At 35.5% G+C, this 25,541-nt stretch overlaps 3 protein-coding genes across 3 annotated transcripts in view; 1 reads left to right on the top strand and 2 right to left on the bottom strand.

Moving 5' to 3' along the window:
• LOC134531164 (vacuolar protein sorting-associated protein 54) overlaps window positions 1-25,541 on the bottom strand; it is a 183,988-nt gene that overhangs the window by 79,745 nt on the left and 78,702 nt on the right. The gene's annotated exons all lie outside the window — the stretch shown is intronic.
• On the top strand, window positions 1,299-5,383 carry LOC134531165 (uncharacterized). Its single transcript, XM_063366789.1, has 4 exons — window positions 1,299-1,666; window positions 1,795-1,929; window positions 2,016-2,163; window positions 4,031-5,383. Exons 1-4 carry the CDS (start codon window positions 1,470-1,472, stop codon window positions 4,826-4,828), a joined length of 1,278 nt encoding a protein of 425 aa, XP_063222859.1. The 5' UTR covers window positions 1,299-1,469; the 3' UTR covers window positions 4,829-5,383.
• On the bottom strand, window positions 8,593-18,388 carry LOC134531168 (uncharacterized). The gene is made up of 3 exons (XM_063366793.1): window positions 14,736-18,388; window positions 11,631-11,762; window positions 8,593-10,040 (listed from the first exon to the last, which is right to left on the bottom strand). Exons 1-3 carry the CDS (start codon window positions 15,003-15,005, stop codon window positions 9,579-9,581), a joined length of 864 nt encoding a protein of 287 aa, XP_063222863.1. The 5' UTR covers window positions 15,006-18,388; the 3' UTR covers window positions 8,593-9,578.

A 25,541-nucleotide genomic window follows, 5' to 3' on the forward strand; every position in this document is an offset into this window, starting at 1 on the left:
ATTTCCACACATAGAAACAGGGGATTCATTTTCGCCTTCTCTCTCCAACATTGTGGGAGAGTAGTTCTCCTCCAGTTCCCACGCAGTGACGAGATATCGTTTCTGTCTCTCTCTTGGTGGGGAATCACCGTTTCTATGTCACTCGCACTCATAGGTCTCATATACCTGCCTCTTTCTAATACATCCCACACCAAGTCCATTGTTCTAGAACATTAGGTAACAGCAATGATAATACAGATTACTTGACAAAATAACTTATTTAGAAAAACCTGAAAAAGTAGGCCAAAACAGGCAAAAATCCAGTACAATGACTTATTTGTGAACAATTACATAAAAAATAGTAATGATTTAAAATGTCCGTTCAAATACAAAGTACATTCTTAAAACATACAGCAAATGCAAATATCAAACCAAATACATAAAAACTGTAAAAATATTCTTAGCAAGACTTTTTAAGAAAGGTTTACATGCATAAAAATAGTATAAAAGAAAAATATTTAGCTAGGAGGGCAGGGGTCTTGCTACGTTACACAGGGAACGACACAAAGTAGCCCCGAAAAAAAAGCGCCGCCCCCCCCCAACCCAATGCTGACATTTAGTCAAAGCACCCCCCCCCCCCTCCCACTACATGGTAGACAATTTCTACTCTGTCCAACTCTTCTTCCTGATATATTCCTCTGTTTCCTGTAACCAACCTGCTTGTAATTAGTGCATGAAATTTTGCATCCCGCATGTAAGTGCTCAGGGTATTCTTGTGTCTATGCAGGTTTTACCTGGGCTCAACTTATCTAGTTTTTAGTCTAGAGTTAAGAACTGACGGGAGTTAGTCATGGCAATAAGTGCTGCGACGGCTGGTCAATACCCTCCTAGCAAATGATGCATGTTACCCTTCCTGCATGGCTTAAATCCCGCATGAGTAGAGCGTATAGGCTTCGGCCTAAGACAAACTTAGAGTCTCTCCCTCACCCAGACCCCCCTCAAACAAAGTTTTGAATTTAGGTTAGGAAAAAAAAAAAAAAAAAAAAAATTTCCAGAAGGTCAGTAGTTGCCTGAGAGGCACCACCAGGAGCTGAACCTAGCTCAGCGTGCTGATTATATATATATATATATATATATATATATATATATATATATCCCCCCTCTCTCTCCCTCCAGCCACTGGAGTTACTCTGCTGGTCGCGCCAGACGACAAGAGTGCCGCTCGCCCCGAGTGTCTGACCCACGCCTGTACGAGTCGCATGGTAGATGTTGTAGTGGAACGACAGTTAAGCCCGCCCCACACGATGCCCAATTTCTGCTATCTTTTTTCATACCCATGGGTATAACAGTGGGTATAGAAGTTTGTAAAGCAAAAGTGGAAGCAGAAATATTACAATCATATCCACACGATCACCAAACTGGTAGCAGAAATAAGTAAACAAACTGAATAGTGCGCAGAGAACAGTCTTTTGTTAGTGTAAACAGACAATATGGATGACAGTGAAAGTTCATGCATACGGAGAAGAAAATTATGCGCTGTCGTAGCATTGACATCAACACTTGCGAGAGAAAAGTCACGATGTAAAATTAAACGTAGGGCACGACAATGGTGGACAAAACCTTGGCTCCAGAAACGAGATGAAGGAAATGGCCACGGCATGTTGTCTTTACTCCGGAATGAATTGAGGTTAGTTTAAATTGTGTTAATAATATAGGTACGTAACTACTTTAAAGATTTATTATTCCCTTTTGATGTTCAAAATGTTTGTGTCTGATGGCCTTCACAAAATCTACTGATTTGTTAATGTTTCATAGGCTATATGACACCGAGAGTTTTAGAAACTTTGTGCGAATGGATGGGGCTCTTTTTGACGAATTGTTGGGACGAGTGTGTCCCATCATTCAGAAGCAGAATACAGTAATGAGGGAAGCCATCAAGCCCCGTGACAGGTAAAATTCTTGAATTATTTATTTCAAATACAAGTGGTTTAGGTGAAATGAATATCTTGCTATTTTAATCAATTGTATTTGTTCAGGCTGGCTGTCACCCTTCGGTATTTGGCAACAGGATGCACATACAAAGACTTGCAGTACTCGACAAGAATTGCGGCAAGCACACTTGGTGTCATCATACCAGAAACATTGCAGGCAATTTATGACACAATGAGGGATGAATGCATCAAAGTTAGTGCTGCTAACTTTTTCTTTACTAATGATGGTTTCTCAAATGTTGGGAATAACTTTAAAATGGTCTATTGTGGAATAGAAGCCCCTTGTTGTATCCAGATGAGCTAAGATTACCAAAGGTTAAAGTTCAGTATTGCGTATGCAAGTTAACGCTGTGATCCTGATGGCATGATCCTGAACACGATCCTGTGGTACATGATGCTTATTTTTTTCAGCAGTAGGGAGGTGCGCAGCGCCGACGTGTTTCCCGCGACAGTGCGGAACTTGATGATGTAAAAACTATTTTACATATAACAGAAATTAATCAGGTATCGTGCCATCGCGCTAAATGCTTCGGTGTTGTGCCTCCCCACTGCTAACCATAGGATCAGGTGTACAGGATCATGCCATCAGGATTATTGTATCAGAATCACAGGGTTAACTTGGATACGCAATACAGAACTTTTACCAAAAATAAAAATACTTTAACATTTCGTGATCAGTAGGTTATGTTAGCTGTATTAAAAATACAGACAATCTGGTGAACCATTTTACAGTACTTTAAATGTACCTAACCTAAACAACCATACACATCGGCTTGTAGTAGCAAATTTTACTGCAAATAGCCTAACCAAACATGCACCCTATTGTTAAAGCTTGTAAATGAACAGAGATTTTACTAGATTTCAAGCTTTTTAAACAATTACTAAAATTCAGTGTCTTAGCTTCTTATCTCCACCTGTCCCGAAAATTGTTGGTATAACCTATCATAATGTAATCTATTGATTATAATAAAAAAATTCTAAATTCCCAGCCATTTCAGCAATACCACATTCTTTGTAAACCAAAAAATCCATTAACCTAAACTTTTTGTAATACATACTATATAATCCCAATATTTCATAACTGAAAATAAGAACATACGAGTTGTAATCTAAGTAGACAGTTGCATCATTCCAGGATAAAAAGAAAATTTTAGGTCTACAGATTACTATGTTAAAATAAAAAAGAAAGATAACTTTGAAAACTCTAATATAAGTATAGGGTAATTTTCTTGTGTCACGGCTTTTCCATAAGTAAAATAATAGTATTCATAAAACCCCTTTTTTCATACCTAAAAAAATAACCCTATTTACTCTTAAAGGGCCGTTTCAAAAATTCCAACTGGTTTCCGAGATATTGCTGTTTGTAATTCAACCTAGCTAGCCTATGCATTGAATCGGCCATCGCCATGTTGTGCTTTAAATGTGCTGCCGATCCTGTGGTTTTACATATGTAAGAACATGAATATTTTTGACATGGGTATTGAAACTCACTGTACCGTAAATAATAAAAAAATATACGTGAATTCCTACAGTGCATCTAAGCCCAAGCGAAAACCCTTGACAGGGATTATTTTTAGTAGTATGGAGGCAGGAAGCGCCAATGTAATACGCACGACTTAATCCGACATGCAATAGGAATTGTAGTTGTAATTCCTTAGTTTCACAATTTTTTCTTGCCATTATATATATCCTCATACTTGTAACCATTGAAATTGACAAGCTATGCAATCAAAATTGACGATGCTACATTGTTGGAAATAGATAGCTGACTCATTTTGTAATACTTTTACTTCGTATATATGTGTGTAGGTTAACAGATCCAGTAATTGTAGTATGCTTATGAGTAGGTTATTTCAAACCCACAAACAAACTCTATCAGTAACAGGATGTATAATGTATGAGTAATTCGGTTTGCAGTAAAAGCCTTGATTATAGTTTTTTTTTTACATTTTGTGTTAACTACTTTTCGGGAATTTTTTATACTGTTTTGTGTTTTCCACTAGATAATGCTCCTAATTAATGTATTTGTTAACTGTCCTAATTCTTTTTGTTTTATCTAGGCGCCAGATACTCCCGCTGAATGGGAAGTGGTTTCTAATGGTTATCACAGCATGTGGCAACTGCCTCACTGCATTGGTGCCCTTGATGGAAAACACATCAACTTCAGACCGCCTCGAAACATGGGCTCTTTCTTCAGGAATTACAAAGGGCATGACAGCATTGTACTGTTGGCGCTTGTTGATGCAGAATACAAATTTTTGTATGTAAATGTAGGAGTCAACGGCCGCATGAATGATGCTGGAGTCTTTCGTGAGAGTGACCTTTCTGAAGCATTACTTGGTGGGACTCTCAATTTGCCCAAAAGCCGTCCACTGCCTGGAAGAGACTTGCCTATGCCATTTGTAATAGTTGCTGACGATGCATTTCCACTTACACAAAATATAATGAAGCCCTACCCAGACAAAAATCTTTGTCAGGCCAAACGCATTTTTAACTACAGATTGTGCAGAGGACGTCGTGTGGTTGAAAATGCATTTGGTATGATGTCGAATAAATTCAGAATATTGCTGTCAACACTTCAGTTACCAGTTAAGAAAGTGGAGTTGTTGACAGCAGTATGCTGTATTTTGCATAACTTCATTCTGTTGCGAAAGAATGTGCATTACCTTAAGTCATGTGTTGCGGAAGACACTGCTGAAATTGACGATTTCCTGCCAGTACTGCAAGGCCTTAGCCAACAGGGTGGAAATCACCACAGCAGAGGGGCAGCAGCTGTTCGAAATGAATTCAGTGAATATTTCAGTGGTGTTGGATCTGTTCCATGGCAGGATTCTAAGGTAAGGCTAAATCAGTGGTAGGAATTCTATTCTTAACTGTCAAAGAGAGAGGCACATCCAAAATAAATAAGTGAATAAAAATAAATAAATACAATAATGTTATTTATTTACTTCTTCACATAATTTCTAATCATTCTGTAACAGCTTTGTGATCTTTTAAGTATTTTACCGGTAATTTTACTTTCGTATGGTAGGTTAGGTTAAGTAAGCAAAATCTGTAATACTGTAAAATCTTGTGACTGGTAGGTTTGTTCAGATTCGCTACATTATAAATAATGTATAATAGTGTGGAGAGGTTGGCAGGGTTAACTTAACATTTAAAATACTGCAAAATTGAAGCAAAGGTCGTTTAGGTTAGGTTCGTGACACTTAAATTTTTATTGTGGGACGATTACCTAATTAACACCGAAAGAAACAGACTGATTATCATGGTTTATTATTTTTTATTTTTAGAGTGAACACTGAGTGATGCTAGTTGAGTGGAATAACTATGAAGTTATTTTTAATTTTGGAGGCATTAATGGCAAATTGCCTAAGCTAAAATAGGTTATGTTGGTGGATAGAAAGAAAACAAAATAATTCATGATAAAGCACTTAAAAATGCAGAGGTGTAGTAGGTATCGGATGAGGCAAAACAATGGCAGAGAGCAATGAGCCAGTGGGGCAAAATGAGCCTCGGATGAGATGCGAGAATTGCATTAGAGTAAGCCTCTAACTTGCGAGAAGTGACGGGAATTGCGAAATATTTTTAGTTTTCTCAATTTTTCTGCAGTGGCCAATCGACCGTCAAGTAATTAATACGTTCTTCGAATTCACTGATAAAAATATCGCAATATAATTTTTTTATTTTGAAATAGAATATTTATTCATTTCATACAATACGTTTACATTCAGCGTGATGGAAATTCATGAAACAAACCCCTGGTGGCTGTAGTCGCAAATTTTTTGATGTGTCCCTCTCCAAGTAAATTACCATTCTGTTACAATTTCTTGCATTTGGTGTTTTGAGTGTAGCAAGAGACAAACTATTAAAGATTTGGCCACACAGAAAGTTACACTATGTCCGCAATGTTCATTGTCAGGAGGTAGTTAAGCCTGTATTCCACGATGGAAGTTTCCTTGCAAGGTCTTCCATACCAGCTGTTATGGATTATTCTGAGGTAGAATTAGCAGAGCATTGGCCGGTTTCATGGAAGTTTTTGTAATTGGCCACGTTCAAATTTCTGTAGGTTTCGTAGACGGTGGGAATTTTATTCAATCAGAATGACATAGTAATATACCCCTGGTGTTTAAAACAGTAATTCATTTAGGAGGGATTGAGATGTTTTTAGTAGTGGTGAATACTTTTATATTCATATTGAAGAACATAGTTACAATATGTGTTTCGCAAAACGTTTTGCCAGTTGATGGTTTTGATGATGTACTTGTAAATGCTCCCCAATTCTTTTTTAAATTTATTTTTTTAAGTAAATGAGAGTATTCAAAGTGTATTTTTAAATAATCAAGTTGCCGGACCGTGGGCCCTATTCTCGACGCTGCCGGAATAATTCCGGTAGCGGAATGATCCTCAAGTTTCAGCCCGGTAGATAACTAAATGTCAATTCTTGAAACTGCTATTGTAACTACCGGAATCAACATTGTCGGTGTTTCGAAATGTCTTTATGGAAGTGTGGCAACGTTTAATTTTGTGTTGACGTACCTGGTAGAAGGCCAATCACAAAGAGGGAACGGTCTTTTGTTATGAAAACGAATGAAGTGTTTTCGTTATATTCATATCTTTTCATTAGTTGATGGACATGGAGGTTATGTATGTATATAAATACTAGTAATAATTAAAAATGAATTTTATGACTTGACTTACATGAAAACAACTGCGGAAATACCTATAGTATGTTGTGAAATCAACAACTTCATTTCATGTAGTAAAAAGTACTACTAACACATAAATATTTACAAAAATATTTACAAATTCATGTGCAATTTTAGTTAGAATTAAAGATTCTTATCACTTAAAAATACTCGTTTGTTAGTTATTGTTTCTGCTTACTTGTTAGAATTTAGAATTGTTATCACTTGAAAATACTCGGTTTTTAGTGTAGTATTGTTTATGCTTACTTTACCATAACTTGTTATGTGTTTGTGTATGAATTGAGGTGAAAATAAATTTTATGCAGTGTTTCTTGATTCAGAAAATAATTTGTGAATGTGTACATTGAGATTTCTATAATAAATGCAAGTCAGTAGGCCTACAAAATTATACAATTTTATGGACAGCTTCTTGGCAATTATTTCAGAGAGAAAGTTAGTAATTGTTTGCTGTAGTGGACTTCTTGAAAACAATCAAATATATTCATCCAAAAAATCTTTCAACTATATAATTGTTTGCTGTAGTGGACTTCTTGAAAACAATCTTATATTTTAATCAAAAAACCTTTCAACTATATCTTCTTTCATCATTTATTTAATAATACTTTATGGGTTTTCATCGATGTGTTGTTTTCAATCATATTTTCTACATGTAGGAATATTGGCTCTGTATGCAAGATAGGGATGGGTCAATATGATAACCTTTATTGTCACAATCACTTCTATTTGAGGAAATTTCATGTATATGTGGACTCATTTTGAGTACATTTCAATTCTGGGATTGATGTACTCTAAGAATGCATGTGCATAACCTAACACTAGTTATGTTCCATCAAAACATTTCTTTATAAGTTAATTTGTGTTTATTCGGAGTATTTCATTTTAATGTATTGTTGACACGTGTGTATCTTGATAGTGCTGTGCTTTAAGTTTTTATGTTACTGTATTGCTTATTTGTAAAATGTTTTTTAATTATAGAATTAACATACTTTGCAAGACTGGTTTTTTATTTAGTGTTCTGTATACGTATTTGCTAATTATTTCCCATCAGAATGACTAAATTGTTTTTAATACTAAGTTCTACTGTATGAGTTATTCATAGTTCCTCAATAAAACATTATTTTATGTAAAAATTATCAACTTGATTGTTGTTATTGTTGCTGGTTGTTGTATATATTGTGGCATTACCACTTTTGCATTTTAATGTGAACTTACGTTAAGAGGTTAAGTAAAAGGTATGACCTAATATTGTATTGCATGTATGTAGTTATCGAGTGCTTGCTAATATTTAATGTGTATCGTGTTTGTAAGTTTTCTTATGAATAAACACAAATTAATTACAACATATATGTATTTTATTACTTTCAACTCTATGGAATGACATTTTAGTATCTTGGTAATAACTAGGGACACCCGTATTTCGCGAATACAATTCGTGTCAAGGTATTTCACAAAGCACTGTAGCTTTTTCTTAGAGTATTGGCGAATAGTGACCGTCCAGCACTACGGTACTCACATTTCCATTGGCTCCGTCAAGGGCGGGACGACACCTTTCACCGACCACAACCAATAAAATATAAGAAAAAGCTACAGTGATTTATAAAATACCTTAACATGGAATGTATTCGCGAAATATAGGTGTCCCTAGTAATAACGCTTCCATTAGTTACACATTAATATTTGGACCGATTACACATCAGTAATGTATAACGAAGCACAAACTTGGTATTTAAATCACCTATGCACAAACCAAATTTTGTCTAACATTTGCATGCAAAATTAAAAATTCTGGATACATAAAATGAGTAATTAAATCTTGTTATTCAAACTTGGTTTGTTTAAACTAGGTGGTACCTGGCATGTTGCTGCCAAAGAAGAATTAATTATGTAAATGTTTAGAATTTGGAAGCATTATCTAGTTTAACTAGGAATGATAAAATATTTATTTTCTTGTCAATAATGAATACATTATATGAAATCCTATGATATGTAATATTTGTACTGTCCCTATAACCTTCAACAAATGCAAGCATTCTGTTGACACATGTTTATTGCAATCGGATTAAAGAGATGGTAGCACATAAAACACTAACAAACAAGCGTTGATTTTTATATATTAAATTTATCTGCCAGGCATTAAATGTTGCAGGATTAAGTATCCAGCTTTTATTTTGTTAATAACAATATGTTTTGTAACTGAGAGCATATAATATTTTAACACTTATTTGAAAATATAAATAATTGTAGTATCCATACTTATTATTTTGTTAGCTGTTTAACAGGATTATTGATTGCAGAAGGATAAATATAAATAATTTAATACATTAAACAATTTGACCCCAGTGGTTGTATTCTTGGATCATATATTGAGGGAAATATAAAAGCCAAACAATGGGCTGGAAAATTCAATACCAAAACAGAAAATACTTTCATTATATAAACAGAGATAGTTTAATGTTCTCCAAACAGAAAATTTTCTACGAGCACAAATATGTAGTGGTGTGAATATGATTGATAGTATCTAAAACATAAACAAAAACCTACATATATTAAGTATTTGGCTTTTTATGTTACAAAATAAAACCATTGCTTTTTTATATGAATGATCACCTCAATTTATGCCCAGTAATGATTATTATTCAGTTAAGTAGGTAAATTACCCAAATGAAATATAATTTTTTTTTTGTATTTAGTATGAATAACACTATTTACATACAATCTTGCACACATACGCATGCAGGAACTAAAAATTTGAAACCTGTCTCTTAAAATTCGTAACTACTATAAGAAAAAAGTATAATTTTTATTTTACAAGTTAATAAGTAACATTTTTATTTTACAATTTACAAATTTACAGAAAAAAGGTACGCAAATACAAAGAAAAACACATAAGCTTGATGTAACATCATTTGAGCAAATTAGATGTATGGGAGTCATCCAATTCAGCTCCCATAATTATTCTCATTATGTCATGTTTGGCTGCCATGCAGACACCCCGATCTTTTATGCTGTCTAACGCACAACCTAACCACTGGCCAAAGCGCTCATTTACCGTGAGGCGTGGTGGTTCCTTTTTGAGTTCGTCGACAACACTGTTGAGGACTGCCGTGTACCCATCCTCAGAAGGTGTAGAAATTTTTTGTTTTTTATGCGATTTTGGTGTACACGCAACACTGTCTAATGAGGCTGAAGTCCCTGTATGTCCTGTGACGGGGGGCTGTTCCATGGTCTTGCACAGCTCTGCAGAGGGCCCGGGCTGTCCCTCGGCTATATGTGCCCGAGACTGACATGACAGTGAAATAGCCTGGTTTGATGTCGTTGAATCCTGGCTTTCATTGGGTGCTTCTGAAAGCGACTGATCTTCATCCTTTATAAACCAAAGAACAAATATCGAAATAATAAAATTTTACAAAATATTTTGGTCCCAGAATTAATACAACATAGGGCAAACACACAAATTACCATGTTCTTTTAAAGTAACTAAGAAATGAATCAGGGTTGTCCTTGGAATGTGGAATGTTTCATTCTACAAAATTTAATGCAGATGAATTACAAATTCAATATGTGAAACTAGTACATAAGCCAGCAAATGAATCTCTTCATTGTATCTAGTAGTCTGCATGTAATCGCAAACGGCAAAAGATAATGGGTGCATCACTAAAATCCACTGTGACTATTCACTCAATGTGTTTGTTCACATTACAAAACTTATTTGGTACAACAGATTTTGGTAATAACATAGTAGTATTTATTTCACTGATGCATTATTTACTACATTTCAGGTTGATGTGTCATGTTTGTGTCACCTTATTTTAACCCAAGGTTAATTTTAATTATCAATTTGTGGTATGAAGTTAGTCAAAACTTCCTTTCATGATGATTACAAGTAATTACGTAGAGGTAATCATTAATATATACTGAATTTGGGTCAGTTTTTTTAAAAATACATACTAAATTAGTTATACAGTTTTATATATATATACACAACAAATATTATACAACCCATTTAGTTAACAAATATTATTAATACCAGTGAAATACCATGGCGATGATAACTGTAATAATTGTGTGGCTTTAAGGCACAATTTAATACCACATAACATCTAGCATGACCGATGCTCAGTGCAGACCATATAATTTGCACAAGGAACTACTATAAAGTGCATGTCTCATTTTACCCCACTTGAGCCACTTCACGCCCTAGCTGGGTCAGATGATGGCACCCATAATAATTGTTACATTAATGCACTCTCACTAACCAACAACTGGCCCCAAATTAGATAGCTGTGCAGAAGAAAGAAGTGTTTCTATAAGCCTCATTCTAACCATTGTGCCAAATAAGATCCTTGTTGAGATTGTGTTTTATTGTAAGGCAAATAACACCACATTACTTTTCAAAATTGCCTGTGCTTTGTCTATCAATTTTCATTTTATCAAGTCTATCAAATTTAATTCCTCTGTTGTAGGCTTGTGGTCAATGTGGTACAGTTTATATGCTTAGAAAAAAAGTAGGCAGAGAATTTTATTGAAAAATTACTTATTTAAAAACACAGGATTTGGTTCAGGGTAGACTTGAATCATATTGGTGTTTTACCTTAAGTAAGTTTATATCAGCTGTTATATAATAAAAATGTTTTGAAGAAAAAAATTGGTCACTATAATATTCAGTTACACTTAAAAAGTAAATTAAGGGAATGTAATAATGTCCCCACCTGTACATTACCCTTTATGCTAACTTTTACATGTATGAATAATGCTAAAATTAAAATTTGCTTTAATGTTACTTGGCACTTCTAAAAGTTGGCATGTATATAACAATTACAAAAAAATTACTAAGTAACCATTTGGTGTGTGCCTGAAAATTAAATTATTTATTTTCCATCTGCAAAAAATGTTTATTTGCAAATGGGTAAATAGGTCACAATCTAACAGCAACCAATTTGAGAATCATACTTACATAAACCACTAAAGGCTCCCACACCCTCGATGCAGGTGCAACTTTTAACTTTGTTTCCACACCCTTCCTCGGAACAATGTGGTTTATAAGAAAAAAGAGTTTCTTATAATACCAAAAATTTGGTTCATAAATCTGCAAAAAAATAAAAAAAGGGTTTACTGTTTTGCAATCAAGTATAATAAAACCAACATTTACAAATAAATAATTCTGCTACAGTGAAGTCTGACCTTTTCCTTCCAATAACAATGTGTATGACCTATGCATTTTTAATTTAGCTGATCCAATGTAATTAAACCAAGCAAATGATTAACAGATATAAGTAATAATCGATTGAGCAGACATGTAAATGCACCAGGGCATTGAGGTAATGAAGGGGCAACCCATCCCCAAACAAAGCAAAGTTGTCGACAACAGTAGATATTTCAAAATAAATTACACCAACTAAGATATTTTTAACATATACAATATACACTGTTATTTTCCCACACTTAAATAATCTCCTGTGTTAAATGGATGGTGTTATGCAAAAATGAGTTAACCAACAAAAGGAAAAAAAGTTATTGAAATAATTCTGTACGTAAAATGACACTTTTAATTGAGCTAATTTTTTTTAACCGACATTCCTTGCTACTATGCCATCTTGAGACCAAACATTCAACGCACTGCCACAATAGCGGTTATTGTGTGTTCAACTTTGAGCTCAATTTACTCAGTTGAAAATGTTTGTGGGTTGAACCATTTTTACATAACACTGTCCAAATAACCTCTTATGTTTACAATTTTTTTTGTACATGCTGGATGTGTAATCATGCATATAGACCTAATGGCAGTTCACCATATCAGTGATAGGGTTAATTATATTTCATATAGACCTATAGTAAACAATTGAGTGGTTAATCTAAGTTTATGATACTGCCAATATTTCCCTATAAATTTTAATGTGAGCATGATTCATGCAAAATGTCTCAGGGGAAAAGGTGAGTTTTGTGTTAATGCATAGCGAAATATATACAATTTTACAAATGAGCATTTATCCTTAAGGGTAGATTGTGTGCTGTTATATTTTTGTAAAGGTTTACTTTTACTGATAATTTTTTTTCAATTTGGCTAGGTCCCCCCCCCCCCCCCACACACACACACAAACATATGTATTTACATAGTGGCCAGAATAGGCCTATTCCTAAGGTAAACCTAAATGTTAATAGTAATTTTATCAGATTTACTACAGTTATTTCATTCTTTAAATAATATATCTTGATTTACCCATTTATATATATTTTTTTTTATTTTCATTGATATTATTTAATCCATTACTTCAGAATCACCATACGCCAAAAATTATTAATATTCTGAAATACCATTAAGATATTTTGCTCTAAAATAGTCATTCTCATTATCAATAGGTACCTACTTTAACAAGTAGCCTATGTTTAAATTGGTCAGAACATGAATAAACCAAATCATTCAAAACCCATACAACCTAATGTTAAAAATAATACAGTAACTTTCTGACAGCCTGGCAAGCAACGGTCCAGAATGCCCCTAGGCCTGGCACTATTGAGGAATGCACAGATTTGAGGCATGCAAGCTTAAGCTAAAAACCTATAATTTTTAACCAAACTGAAAATAACTTTTAAAATATACAATCAAAATTGATTTTGTGCCTGAATTACTGTTTAAAAGTTTAACCTTATGTTTGTGCTTAATCAATATTTGCTGCCAAACACCGTATTACAGATGCATTTGCTCTACAACTAAGCATTTGGTAATTTCAGGCATTCTACCTATAAGCCCAGCATTTTCAGTGATCCTGCATCTGCAAAGTTTTGAATGTTACAGATTATAAGATGTCTGATGTATTAAATTTTTGTTTACAGAGCAGATAGTATCTCGCACCAACCAAATTAATTTTTTTAACAAAAACAATTAAGAATCTTAAAAACTCCTGGCGATAACTATTAATAAACACCACCGCAATGGCAGCAGCCGCATGGGTAAAAGTTTCGTATAGCGTGTCCACGTTAACCCTGTGTTCCTGATGGCATGATCATGTACAGCTGATCCTGTGGTACATGAAGCTTATTTTTTTTAGCAGTGGGGAGGCGCTTAGCTCTGATGCGTTTCACACGATACTAGTATAAAACCTAACGTAATTTATTTTTTACATCAAGTTTCGCGCTGTTACATGAAACGCGTCAGCTTAAAAAAATAAGCATCGTGTACTTACCACAGGATCAGGAGTACAGAATCATGCCATCAGGAACAAAGGTTTATCTGGATACACCTGGATACGCAATACAGGATGTTTACCCTGCACGGCTTTGAAATGTAACCTATAAATAGGAATTTCTCAGAAACCAGAAGAAATTGAGAAATGCTGTTTTCAGGGTAAAAAGTGTTCGATAAAACCATTTACAGAAATTAATTATTTTATTTACGAAAAAGCTGCAACGTTAGTTTTTGATACAAAACCCAACCCAACCAACCTTTTTCACAATAGCACAATATTTGTAATGGAAATTTCTAGAAGTACAAGGGTGAACTCTAGGAAAGTCATAAAAAAGAGCAAAGAGGAAAGAATTATTTTTTTGTGAGCAGAGAATGGAATGTATTGGAGTGTATGTTGGCTAGTAGTGTAATTCAGTTTGGGATAAAACAGGAATGTAGGAGGGATGCTTGTCACTGAGTGTTTGTCCTTTTGCAGCACAAATCAGTAACCTGCCCCAACTATTGGTAATAGTAAACCATTGGTAATATATCAAGTAACAAAAAAATTTTTAGAATTTTTATTTAAATTATTTCACTAATGCCACTCTAGCCTACTTGCAATTTTAAATTTGTTACTTCATTATAACTAACTCACAACAATTTTATTTTATTTAATAACATTTTTAACAAGTGTGAAAACCTGCTCACAGCGGGCTTTTAAAGAAATTTAAAAAACAATATATTCAAAATTATTCATCACGCTTTTACTCTAACACTGTATTTGATACAACTGCAAATGAGTCTCTGAATAAATACGGATAGTGCGAATCCTAATCTCCATAATGTAGACCTACATAATAATTTAGTTACAACTACACTTAAATATATGTAACTTACCTCATCAGTACCGGTCCCACTCTTCTCTGAGGTTTTCTTCTTGCTGAATTCAGCGACGAAGTGAGATCGCAGTTTTGCAAACTTATTCTTCACTTCGTCGACAGAAGTCCCAGGCCTCAACTCTGACACAGCACTTGCTATAGCTGCCAGCGCTTCATTTCTTGCGTGTTTATTATGATATATGGGGCTTTTCACGTTGTAGAGACAAGGGTATTTCTCATAATTTTCAATCAAACATTCCACATGTTCCACACACCACTTGGCCGCCATGTTGATAGTTACTTTATTTTGAAAACCCGGAAGGACACGTGACCAATATACGCAGCTATGATTGGTTGAGGAGGATCATGGGTAATTCAACAACAGATTTCGTAGCAGAAAAATAGGACACGTTCTATTACGGTTTTGGCTAAGACTTTGGGTATGAAAACTTTTATACCCATAGCCAGACCCCTTGGAAGGGTGCTGGAAAGTTACCCACACGGGAGCAGGCGCGCTAGCATAAAAATAACATGAAAACTGCTAAGGAAATGGGCATCGTGTGGGGCGGGCTTTAAGTCCAGGACCTGCCTACTTAGAGGCCGTAGAGTAGGGAGAGTCTACCAGTTCTAGGCCAGGTCACCCCCGCTTCTGTATCCTTCGCAAATAAACTGATATACAGAGATTACGTGCATATACTTTAGGGGAAAAAGGGAACCCATGTGGAAGCCTCAACAGCTCTTTTCAGCCCAGCCTGCTCCATCTCCCAGAAGGACCAGCCGCCCAGCAGCCTCCACAGTACCCAGACGTCCGTGAGTAAAGATTGTAACGTTGCAAGATCCCTGCCCTCCTAGCTCAATATTTTTCTTTTAAACTATTTTTATGCATGTAAACATTTCTTAAAAAGTCTTTATAATTATATTTTACCGTTTGTTATATATTTTAGGGTTGATATTTTTCACTTGCTATGTGTTTTAAGAAGGTATTTTGTATTTTATTAGACAATTTTTTATGTAATTATTCACAAATGAGCCGTTTTACTAGATTTTTGCCTGTTTGGGCCTACTTTTTCAGGTTTTTCTAAATAAGTTGAATTTTGTCAAGTAATTTGTGTTGGGATTGCTGTTCTTAATTTTAATTAACGTGTGGAATGATTCTAGAACACGGGACTGTGTCTGGTGTGATGGTTAAAAAGAGAGGCATGAGAGGCCTGTAAGTGTGAGTGAGAACGAAACAGTGATTCCCCAGTAAGAGAGAGACGAAAGCTGGGATTCCCCACTGGTCGTGGGAAATGTGTGATAACTGCTGTCTCACGGTGTGGGAGAGAGAAGGAGAATGTAAAGTCCCTGGCTCTATGGAGAGAAAACTGTTTTCAGTGTGTGTTCTGTTTTCCTATTGGCTTGTATCTGTAAGTGTGAAAGAAGCGTGCGTGTGATTGGTCGGTGAGGTCATGTGATTTCTCCTCCCTGCGTGGAGGAGACAGTGGCAGGATTTCACCAGTCGTCTGCCAATTGCTGCACCAGTAGGTCGCGTTCGGTGGCTTCTCGCCAAATTATGTAGAATTTGTGAAGAGATAATTTAACGTTGGTGGTCAGAGCCAGGACGAGTATTAAGTTAACCTAATTTTTTTTTTTTATTTTCATTCGGACAGTAACAAATTAGAAATTGTAATCACCTTCGTCGGCGTTTGGCTCGGGGCGAAATTCGGTTTCGCTGGGTGCGGCCTGTTTCGAGGCCGCACTGTCTTCTTGTACTTACAGTAAAATATTACTGAAGGACGCTATTTTCGTTAATTCTCATTGCGCAAGCTGCGAGCATTTTTTGACGGGCAGATGTAAGTGTTGAACGAGTGAGTGAAACGTTGGAAGTGTTTGGATTCGTCTGTGCATTCTAGTGAAAAAAATAAAACAACAAAAATTACAATCGGCGTTGAACATATGTTTATTTTTGTATGTAACGAACCGTTACAAGAAGTCACATACCATTCTCATACAGAGGCAGGGGAAGGAAGACACCCCCCCCCCCCCCCCCAAAGCCAGGTGCCTGTGCACCAATCCAATACACCCAGTAGGCAGAAATTTTGATAAATTGTTAAGTGTAAGGTGCATAGACAGAACAGTATACAATGCATCACGGGACAATACCAAATTACAAATTACTTATTATATTGTAAGTGCATCACACTGTCACCCGACAATAATCTTCTTTTCTTTTGCAGCATTCTAAGTTAATTGGCCATTGGCTCGTCTTTGACTTAGTGCAAATTCCTTGGTAGGGTTGGGGGAAACAGCCGGATCAGCTAGGGTGGATATTCCCAGAAGGGAATGCCTTCTACTCTGCGGGCAGGTGCGAGACACTCAGGTCCTAGACACTGATGAATGAAGTCCCGATGTCTAACACGAGGTCCTGGCCGGCAATGGATTGCGCCGTGAGTCAAACTGGGCGGCTAACAAGGCGCAGTGAGCAAGGCGCGTTATGAAAAAAGGATGAGAGTGAAATTTTAAGATGCGCGCTCTAATACTAACGTTAGGAGTTTCATTGTGAATAAAAATTTTCTCTGTGAGTGTGTGTGCATGTATAATATTCTGTGTTATAATTACAAAATAAAAATAAAAAAAATTCTTATAGGCTAATCCTCAATACTGGAATACAGATTCTACACAATAAATAAAGCTCGAACAATATGGTTAGCTTGAATCTGTGATAGTATATGGAAAATTATAATTAAGTATGCAAAATTATGAACAAATAAACCATTTGTGTCAGCTCAAATGTTTGTTAAATGACTGGAAGTTAGGTTGGGCACATCATTTAAAAACACAAAAGTTATTGTCAATATTAAAATTGGGTTCCAATATTAATGCACACCACGATATAGTTTATATTATAATGTTTTAATTATAAATCCCGGCCAACTGTTGTCAATGGTAGAGAACGAAATTCATACCTTTGGACTTCTGAAATTCCGACGAGTACTCAGTATTAGTCGACAGACTCGATTGTATTTAGTTAATTTCTTCACTCATAAAATATAATCTTATACGATTATCATTTCAAAAGGAAAAACACGGCCTTCGTATTTCTTTTTAATTATTTCCTTTTCGAGGATATCAATTCTTCCATTCATTTTTAAAACTCCTTCCTAAGCATAGAGTAATGTACATACAATATCCCAATTCCAATACCATAGCACATACTTCAATATATCAAACAAACATGGCACTGAAAACTAAATATATATCGATTCACAAAACCAATGCAAAAAGTTCATCTGTAACAATGTTTCGTTACAGATTGCCGCTCCCTGTTGTGTATATAAAAAAGTCGCTGTTATATTGTATCACGTGTCTGAGTTTTTCTTTTACACAACAGTTACAAACATCGCAACTTGCACAACATAGGTTTTTAATCAAAGTTTTTGACTATATATATAACAAATCTCGCAAGACTTGACCACTGATTTAATGAGAACAATAGGATGGTTTTAAGGGAGCAGTTTGACATCGTCTGGATGGCGATTTTCCCCAACGTTTCAGCAGACAGAGGATCACCAGAGGAGAATCCTTGTTGGTGGCGGCTGATGCAGACTTTGATATAACAGTTTTTGAGCGATTGGGAGAAAGTTAATGCATCTCACCCCGGCACTCCTGTTACTGCAACATGACTCCATTAGAAGGGTGCCTTAGCGATGAGGTTCCCGAACAGCATCCAGGAAGAAAGGCATACTGGCTGCGAGACGGAAGACATCCCACTTCCATGGTGCCGCTCCAGCACTCGGACAGCGTCTTGCGGTCCGCGGCAGTAGCAGTGGTCGTGACTACGACCTGCTGCAATTGCTGATGTGGTGACGTGATACTGTCACATCATACACGACGTGGATGCTTCAAGTCCAGTTTTTCCCTTTAGGTACATTATCATTGTTACACATTTAGCTTTCGCACTCGAAGTATAGGTGTCCCAGCATAATCTCACTTCACTAAGCTTAATTATGTGCCACTTACATGCTTGCAAATGTAAGTTAATCACCTACCCTCACTTCTGTTTTTGCTGTTGCTGACACAGCAGGTTTAATTGAACTACTTAAATAACCCAAAACTTAGCTAGTTTCAAATTACATTTAAATTTTCATAAATTACGACAATATTCAATACTAACTTAAGTAATAATTGTAATGCTAACCTTCGCTAACAATAACTGTTTGAACATTAAAACACGTGTTAAACTTTATAATATCTCAATAACACAATAGATAAATTTTTTAGGATTTACAATTTTGTTTTAGTCATGATTAGTCATTTCCTTATGTACAATATGTGTCATATTAACTATCATTAATTAATCTTGGTTAGGGAATTGTACACAATGGTGGGTGTACTTTCCTAATTTGGATACTTTTGGAGTATCCCATACTCATGTTCGGTTATCTCCTGGATATAATAGAAGGTGTATATGTTTAAATCAAATTGAGAAAAATATTATTATTTCAAAGTAGTAATGTGTTCTAAACATACATGGGATTCATCATATATAATATAACTGACTACTAATATATGCATGTGCTTTGTATTTGTTTGAATAACTATAAACTCTCAATGCTGTCATGTACATACTACTACATACAGTAACACCATAGGCATTTTAGTTCAAGTCACAACATTTAAGTCAACACATGGAGTATGCCGAATACCATTGTTAACTATGACTAAAACTAAGCAAATCAGCTGGTTTTCGTGTATGCAATTAATGCCAATTACTAAAAATTCCTTAAAACAGTAGGTTTCTCTCAGGTTGCTTCCGAATAGTTCCACCGTATGACCTTGACATAATACGTCAAACACTATGTTTGACTGCCCACCTGCAGCAATAGCTCTTCGGCTAAATGTCCATAGACACTGCAGTATCTATATCCCTGCGAGGGTGGCATATCTCTTCACCTCTTCGCAGGACGATCGACTGATATACAACTTCAGTCGACATACACGATGCCAAGCTCACATTAGTGCGACTCCTCGGTATACTGCAAACTGGATTATCACCTCACTACACACAATGTGTAAACAATACGTCTCTAAATGCCAGACTAAGAATTAAATAAAATTTCATTTTATAAGCTGACTGCTTGACTATTTTAGCCTTTCGTTAGAAAGCTTCTTGACTCCATGTCGACATTATACTTGAGTGATGGGCGTTTTGTACTCTCGCAGTTGTGTTAGGTTGTATCTGCCTATGACTTGATTAGTCTTCAAATCCTTTAATGTTTAGCAATTCGAGTTCACGACTTCCGTGACAACATAGGGACCTGTGTAGAGTAGGAATAGCTTCTTAGTTACGAACTCCCAACTCTTGCTTATGAGTGCGGTTTTCCGCAATACTAGATCTCCTATGCAGAAGCTCCGATGCTTGGATGCTGGTTTTCGCCGACGTCTGACTGCAGCTTCTGATACCAGCTTAGCATGTACTAGTTTACGAACTTCTTCTCCACTGGGTAGATTGTCTTCTGTTGGTGGTATGTCATTTTTGGGTAAATATGCAGGGTTGATCGTCAAAGACCGATCTAGACAGAGGGTTTCATAAGGCGTTTGTCCAGTTGATCCGTGCACAGTATGATTCAAAATACATTCCACATAGGGAAGCTTATCACGCCATGACTGTTGGGACTGGTGGCAATATGTACGTAGCAATGTCCCGAGGGTTCTCATTTGACGTTCAACAGGATTGCTCTGAGGATGCCGTACAGAAATAGTGGTTGGAACAGCACCTAATTTGCGCACACCCTGTTGCCAAATTTCGCTAATGAATTGTGTAGCTCGGTCAGACAAAACGACCGTTGGCTTACCAATTTCTTCAGAAAATAATTTTAATTTTTCAAACAATGTTTTAGCTGTTGTGTTGACAATAGAATACAGTCTAGTGTATTTAGAAAATACGTCATGAACGACGAAAATATGTTTTACCCCTCCTTTTGACCTTGGCAGAGGCCCAAATAAATCCAAGGAAACAATCTGCAGTGGTCTCTCGGGTATTAGGGCTTGCAGTTCTCCATGCAGATTTTCAGGAGCATGCTTGGTCTTTTGGCAAAGGTCACAAGATGATGAAACTTGAGTAATACTCCGGGGCATGTTGGGCCAGTATAACTGTCGGCTGATGGCATCATATAATTTGCGTCCGCCAACATGTCCGAGTGTACAATGTACTTCCCAGATCACAGCTGTTTGTATAGGTTCTGTTACTACTGCATCCGCTGATATCCTATCCAAAGCTACATTAAAAGGTTCCTGAATCTGTTCAATTACAGCAGCTGCAGCTGGTAACACTGAGGTTCTGGAGGTGTCACACCTTGTAGGCATCTGAGCAGGGACCAACGGCCGCTCCAGACATTCACATTCTTTGGTAAGCGATGTAACCGGACTGTCCACTTTAACTACCCTTTCCTGTGAACCCATGTCCTCGGACGAAGCTGTTAGCGTGTCACTACCTGAGTTAATAACCTCAACTTCGTTTGACTCATTGTAGGTAGTCTCAGTTCTATTACGGAGACTGTAAACTGACGCACTACCTCTAGACATGGTGTATGGAGTAGGTAGTAAGATGCCCAATATTTTCAATAACAAACTAAAAAAAATACTAAATAACTAAACAAAGCACTCGTCGTACATTCGTGCCCCACGTACTGGGCTCCATTTTCTCTAATACTAACGTTAGGAGTTTCATTGTGAATAAAAATTTTCTCTGTGAGTGTGTGTGCATGTATAATATTCTGTGTTATAATTACAAAATAAAAATAAAAAATTTCTTATAGGCTAATCCTCAATACTGGAATACAGATTCTACACAATAAATAAAGCTCGAACAATATGGTTAGCTTGAATCTGTGATAGTATATGGAAAATTATAATTAAGTATGCAAAATTATGAACAAATAAACCATTTGTGTCAGCTCAAATGTTTGTTAAATGACTGGAAGTTAGGTTGGGCACATCATTTAAAAACACAAAAGTTATTGTCAATATTAAAATTGGGTTCCAATATTAATGCACACCACGATATAGTTTATATTATAATGTTTTAATTATAAATCCCGGCCAACTGTTGTCAATGGTAGAGAACGAAATTCATACCTTTGGACTTCTGAAATTCCGACGAGTACTCAGTATTAGTCGACAGACTCGATTGTATTTAGTTAATTTCTTCACTCATAAAATATAATCTTATACGATTATCATTTCAAAAGGAAAAACACGGCCTTCGTATTTCTTTTTAATTATTTCCTTTTCGAGGATATCAATTCTTCCATTCATTTTTAAAACTCCTTCCTAAGCATAGAGTAATGTACATACAATATCCCAATTCCAATACCATAGCACATACTTCAATATATCAAACAAACATGGCACTGAAAACTAAATATATATCGATTCACAAAACCAATGCAAAAAGTTCATCTGTAACAATGTTTCGTTACAGCGCGCACTATATAACGACATTTTCACAGGAAGATGGCGGACCCACGTGTATGAACATAAACCCACATTAGGGGACATACCAAACGTATTGGTGTGCCAAATGAAACTTTATGATGGTGAAATTACCATGGAATTTATTTTGGTAAACTAAAATAGTCATAGTAAAGAGTAAATTCGAAGGTTTAAAAAAAAAAAAAAAAAAAAAACATTTTGGTATTAAATCAAATATAATACACATTTTCCTCGTAACCATCTGTCAGGCTTAGAGCAGTGGTTATACTGCGCGGTCAATATGCTGAAGGGCAGTGGTTCAAAACTAGGCGGTAGGTATTTTTTTTTGACATGACAATGTCTAATAAATCGATGAACGCCGGCTGCACGCATGAAAAAGTGTCCCACTACGGATGTCCCACTACGGATGTTCCTGTTCGCTCATTGTACGCATGCGTGGCATCTCTCTTCATGCTCATTGTACGCATGCGTGGCATCTCTCTTCCACTCGATTGGAACAACCATCGATTTGACTTTTCAATCATATTTTCATAGTTTGAATTATTAATATTATGTAATTTAACAATCGTCCACCGATTTTCAGCACAATCGGTACGGTTATTTAAAAGTAATGTTGAAACTTCAAATACGTTTTGAACCAACAATGGTGTTTTACAGTTACACATAATAATTCAAATTACACCCGGGATCTTTTGCACAATGTTTTAAAAAATATTGTAACACATTATAAATAAGTTTGGTGTATTTGGGATGCGTATTTGTTATAAAATCGTGTTAATATTATACCCCTACCGTGAAAAAAGTTTATATATATATATATATATATATATATATATATATATATATATATATATATATATATATATATATATATAAAACATTTGAAACTACATTAGCTTAGTATGGCCTCGTGGGCGTGTGGTTAGCGTACCTGACTCTTAAACTAAAGGTTGTTGGTTCGAAACCCGGCAGCTGCGAAATTTTTTTTTGTACTTGTAAAAATAAATATGGCGCACGCAACATTTCAAAAGTAATAAATATATATGAATTAATGAATGCAAATAAAAGTAAATTTATTAATTCAATTGCACATTTCATTTCAGTCCTTTGTATCCATACAAAATAGTGATAATTCAATAAAAATGATTCAATTTTATTCATAAAAGTATGCAGAGGTAGATTTTATCAAGCAAAAGATTGAAAAATTAAAAAAAAAATATCTTCCTCAAAGAATATAATATTTTTAATGCCTAAATGGTTTGGTTACAAGAACCTATTACGGCTCAGTCTCAGGCCGAATATGATAATTCTTTTTCTTCTGGATCAATCATTTCATCAATGTTTTGTTATGACGTCACGTTAAACTATCGTCCGTAAACCGACTTTACAGACAACCAATTTTTTAAATTTTTTTTTAAGTTATACTTCTTTAGGCGCGTTATGAAAAAATGATGAGTGAAATTTTAAGATGTGCGCGCATCACTGTAACACAAAATTAACAGGTTGAAGCTGCCCGCTAAACCGCTCATTAAGTCTAGAATTAGTCGCGCATGTTGGCACGCTTGTCGCCTCTGATCACTGTTTTCATATTTATAAAATTTATCCACATGTTTCTAGTTTTTACATTAACAACACGTGTTTTAGTTTCATACAAGTGCGAATTATGTATGTGCTAATAAATTATATTCAGTAGTGATTTAAATTGAATATTTTGATTAATATTATTTACTATTCGTAAATATTAGTAAAAGTAATTGTGCTTATATACTTTTTCAAGTGCTCCAATATCATTGAGGTTAACTATCCATACGTATTATTTGATATAAATTAAAATATTATTTAATATAATTAATCCTAAATATTATTAAACTATTAATGTTAAATATTTATTATTGGTGATTTAATTTGTGATAAAAATTAAAATTGATCAAATAAAAATATAAATTTTTAATATTTATTATTAAATTCAATAAATAATAAATATTTATAAAAATAAATTAACAAATTAAATGAAAACTTGTTGATAAAAATGAAAAGTGAATATTAAATTAAGAAAATAATAAATATTTAAACAATGAATAAACTTAAATTAAATTTTTGAATTTATTATTAAATTTATTTATTTTCTTTTAAAATATTAAATAATCAATAATAAATATTTAAAATTAAGAATCTTATAATATTTAGTACAAATTTATGTCATATATATTTATTATTCTCTAAATTTTATTTATTTAATTTTTCAAATTTAAACTGAACTTTATTGACTGTGTTGACTATCTTTTTCCAGCCATTTTATTATTTTATTCTACTTAATTATTTCCATGCAAATAAAAAATATTTTTTAATGATGCCACGCGCGTACATAATTACACGCACCCATTTTTTTTTCCTAGCGAGTCCCTATATCCCACTAGGCCAGCGTGAGCTCCTTCACAGTTCTGTGGCCCTTCAGCAAGCATGTTAGTAGCTAAGTTCGGTTGGAGCATGCAAACATTTCAGGGCAAGCCCTATATGCTCTAGGTCGGGGTTTTCATTGTAAAAAGGTTGCATGCATCATGGCTGTAGCAGGGTTGTCTGGTGCCATGTTTACAACTGTGGCCATGGGCACACTCTAAAGTGGGAAGATTCAGATTGAAGGGGAAAAGAAAATCAACAGAGTCAGAGAGAGAGAGAGTTGGGAAAACCTGTCCGATAGTCATGAGTGGAGAAACTTCATATTATTATTGGAGCAGGGTTATAGGAAACAGTAGAGTATGTTAGTGTGCAAGCGAAATGACAGTTTTGTGAGAGTTATGCAGGGTGATATGAAATGAGTCGGGGCACTGCTGGTTTGTAACCAGGGTCACAGCACAGCCTGTGGCCTGGTGGTGTGTGTGTGTGTGTGGGAGGGGGGGGGGGGGGGAACAGATCAGAGCCTCCCACCCATCAGATGCCAGCTCATCTCTGAAATGCAGAGACAAGGTTAACATTACAGGCAATGATAAGAAAAATTAAATAAATAAGTACATGTATGACTTACAGCACCAGGGGCATAGTCTGGTACCTTGAGTGCGTGTTCATGAGGGGGGGGGGGATGTTTGTGTGCATTGGAGTGCACTAAAGAAACAGGCCCCTTCCAGTTGAGACAGAGCTGCAGGTTGACATGTCCCCGTCAAGTGGCTGTTTGTCGGTTTGAGAAATTGCCTGGGCCTTATAAGACCGTCAGCTCCAGTACAGTGTGTGTGTTCATCGCAGTATGTATGTTTATGGTATGTTTTGGAACAGCTGTGCTATGTGAGGTATGTGGTAGAATGTGTATTTATGCATCAGTTGGGGCAGAGGATCGCTACTCTGTAATAAATCAAGGCGG

Source organism: Bacillus rossius, chromosome 3 (assembly GCF_032445375.1).
Source record: "Bacillus rossius redtenbacheri isolate Brsri chromosome 3, Brsri_v3, whole genome shotgun sequence".
NCBI classification, from domain to species: Eukaryota; Metazoa; Arthropoda; class Insecta; order Phasmatodea; family Bacillidae; genus Bacillus; species Bacillus rossius.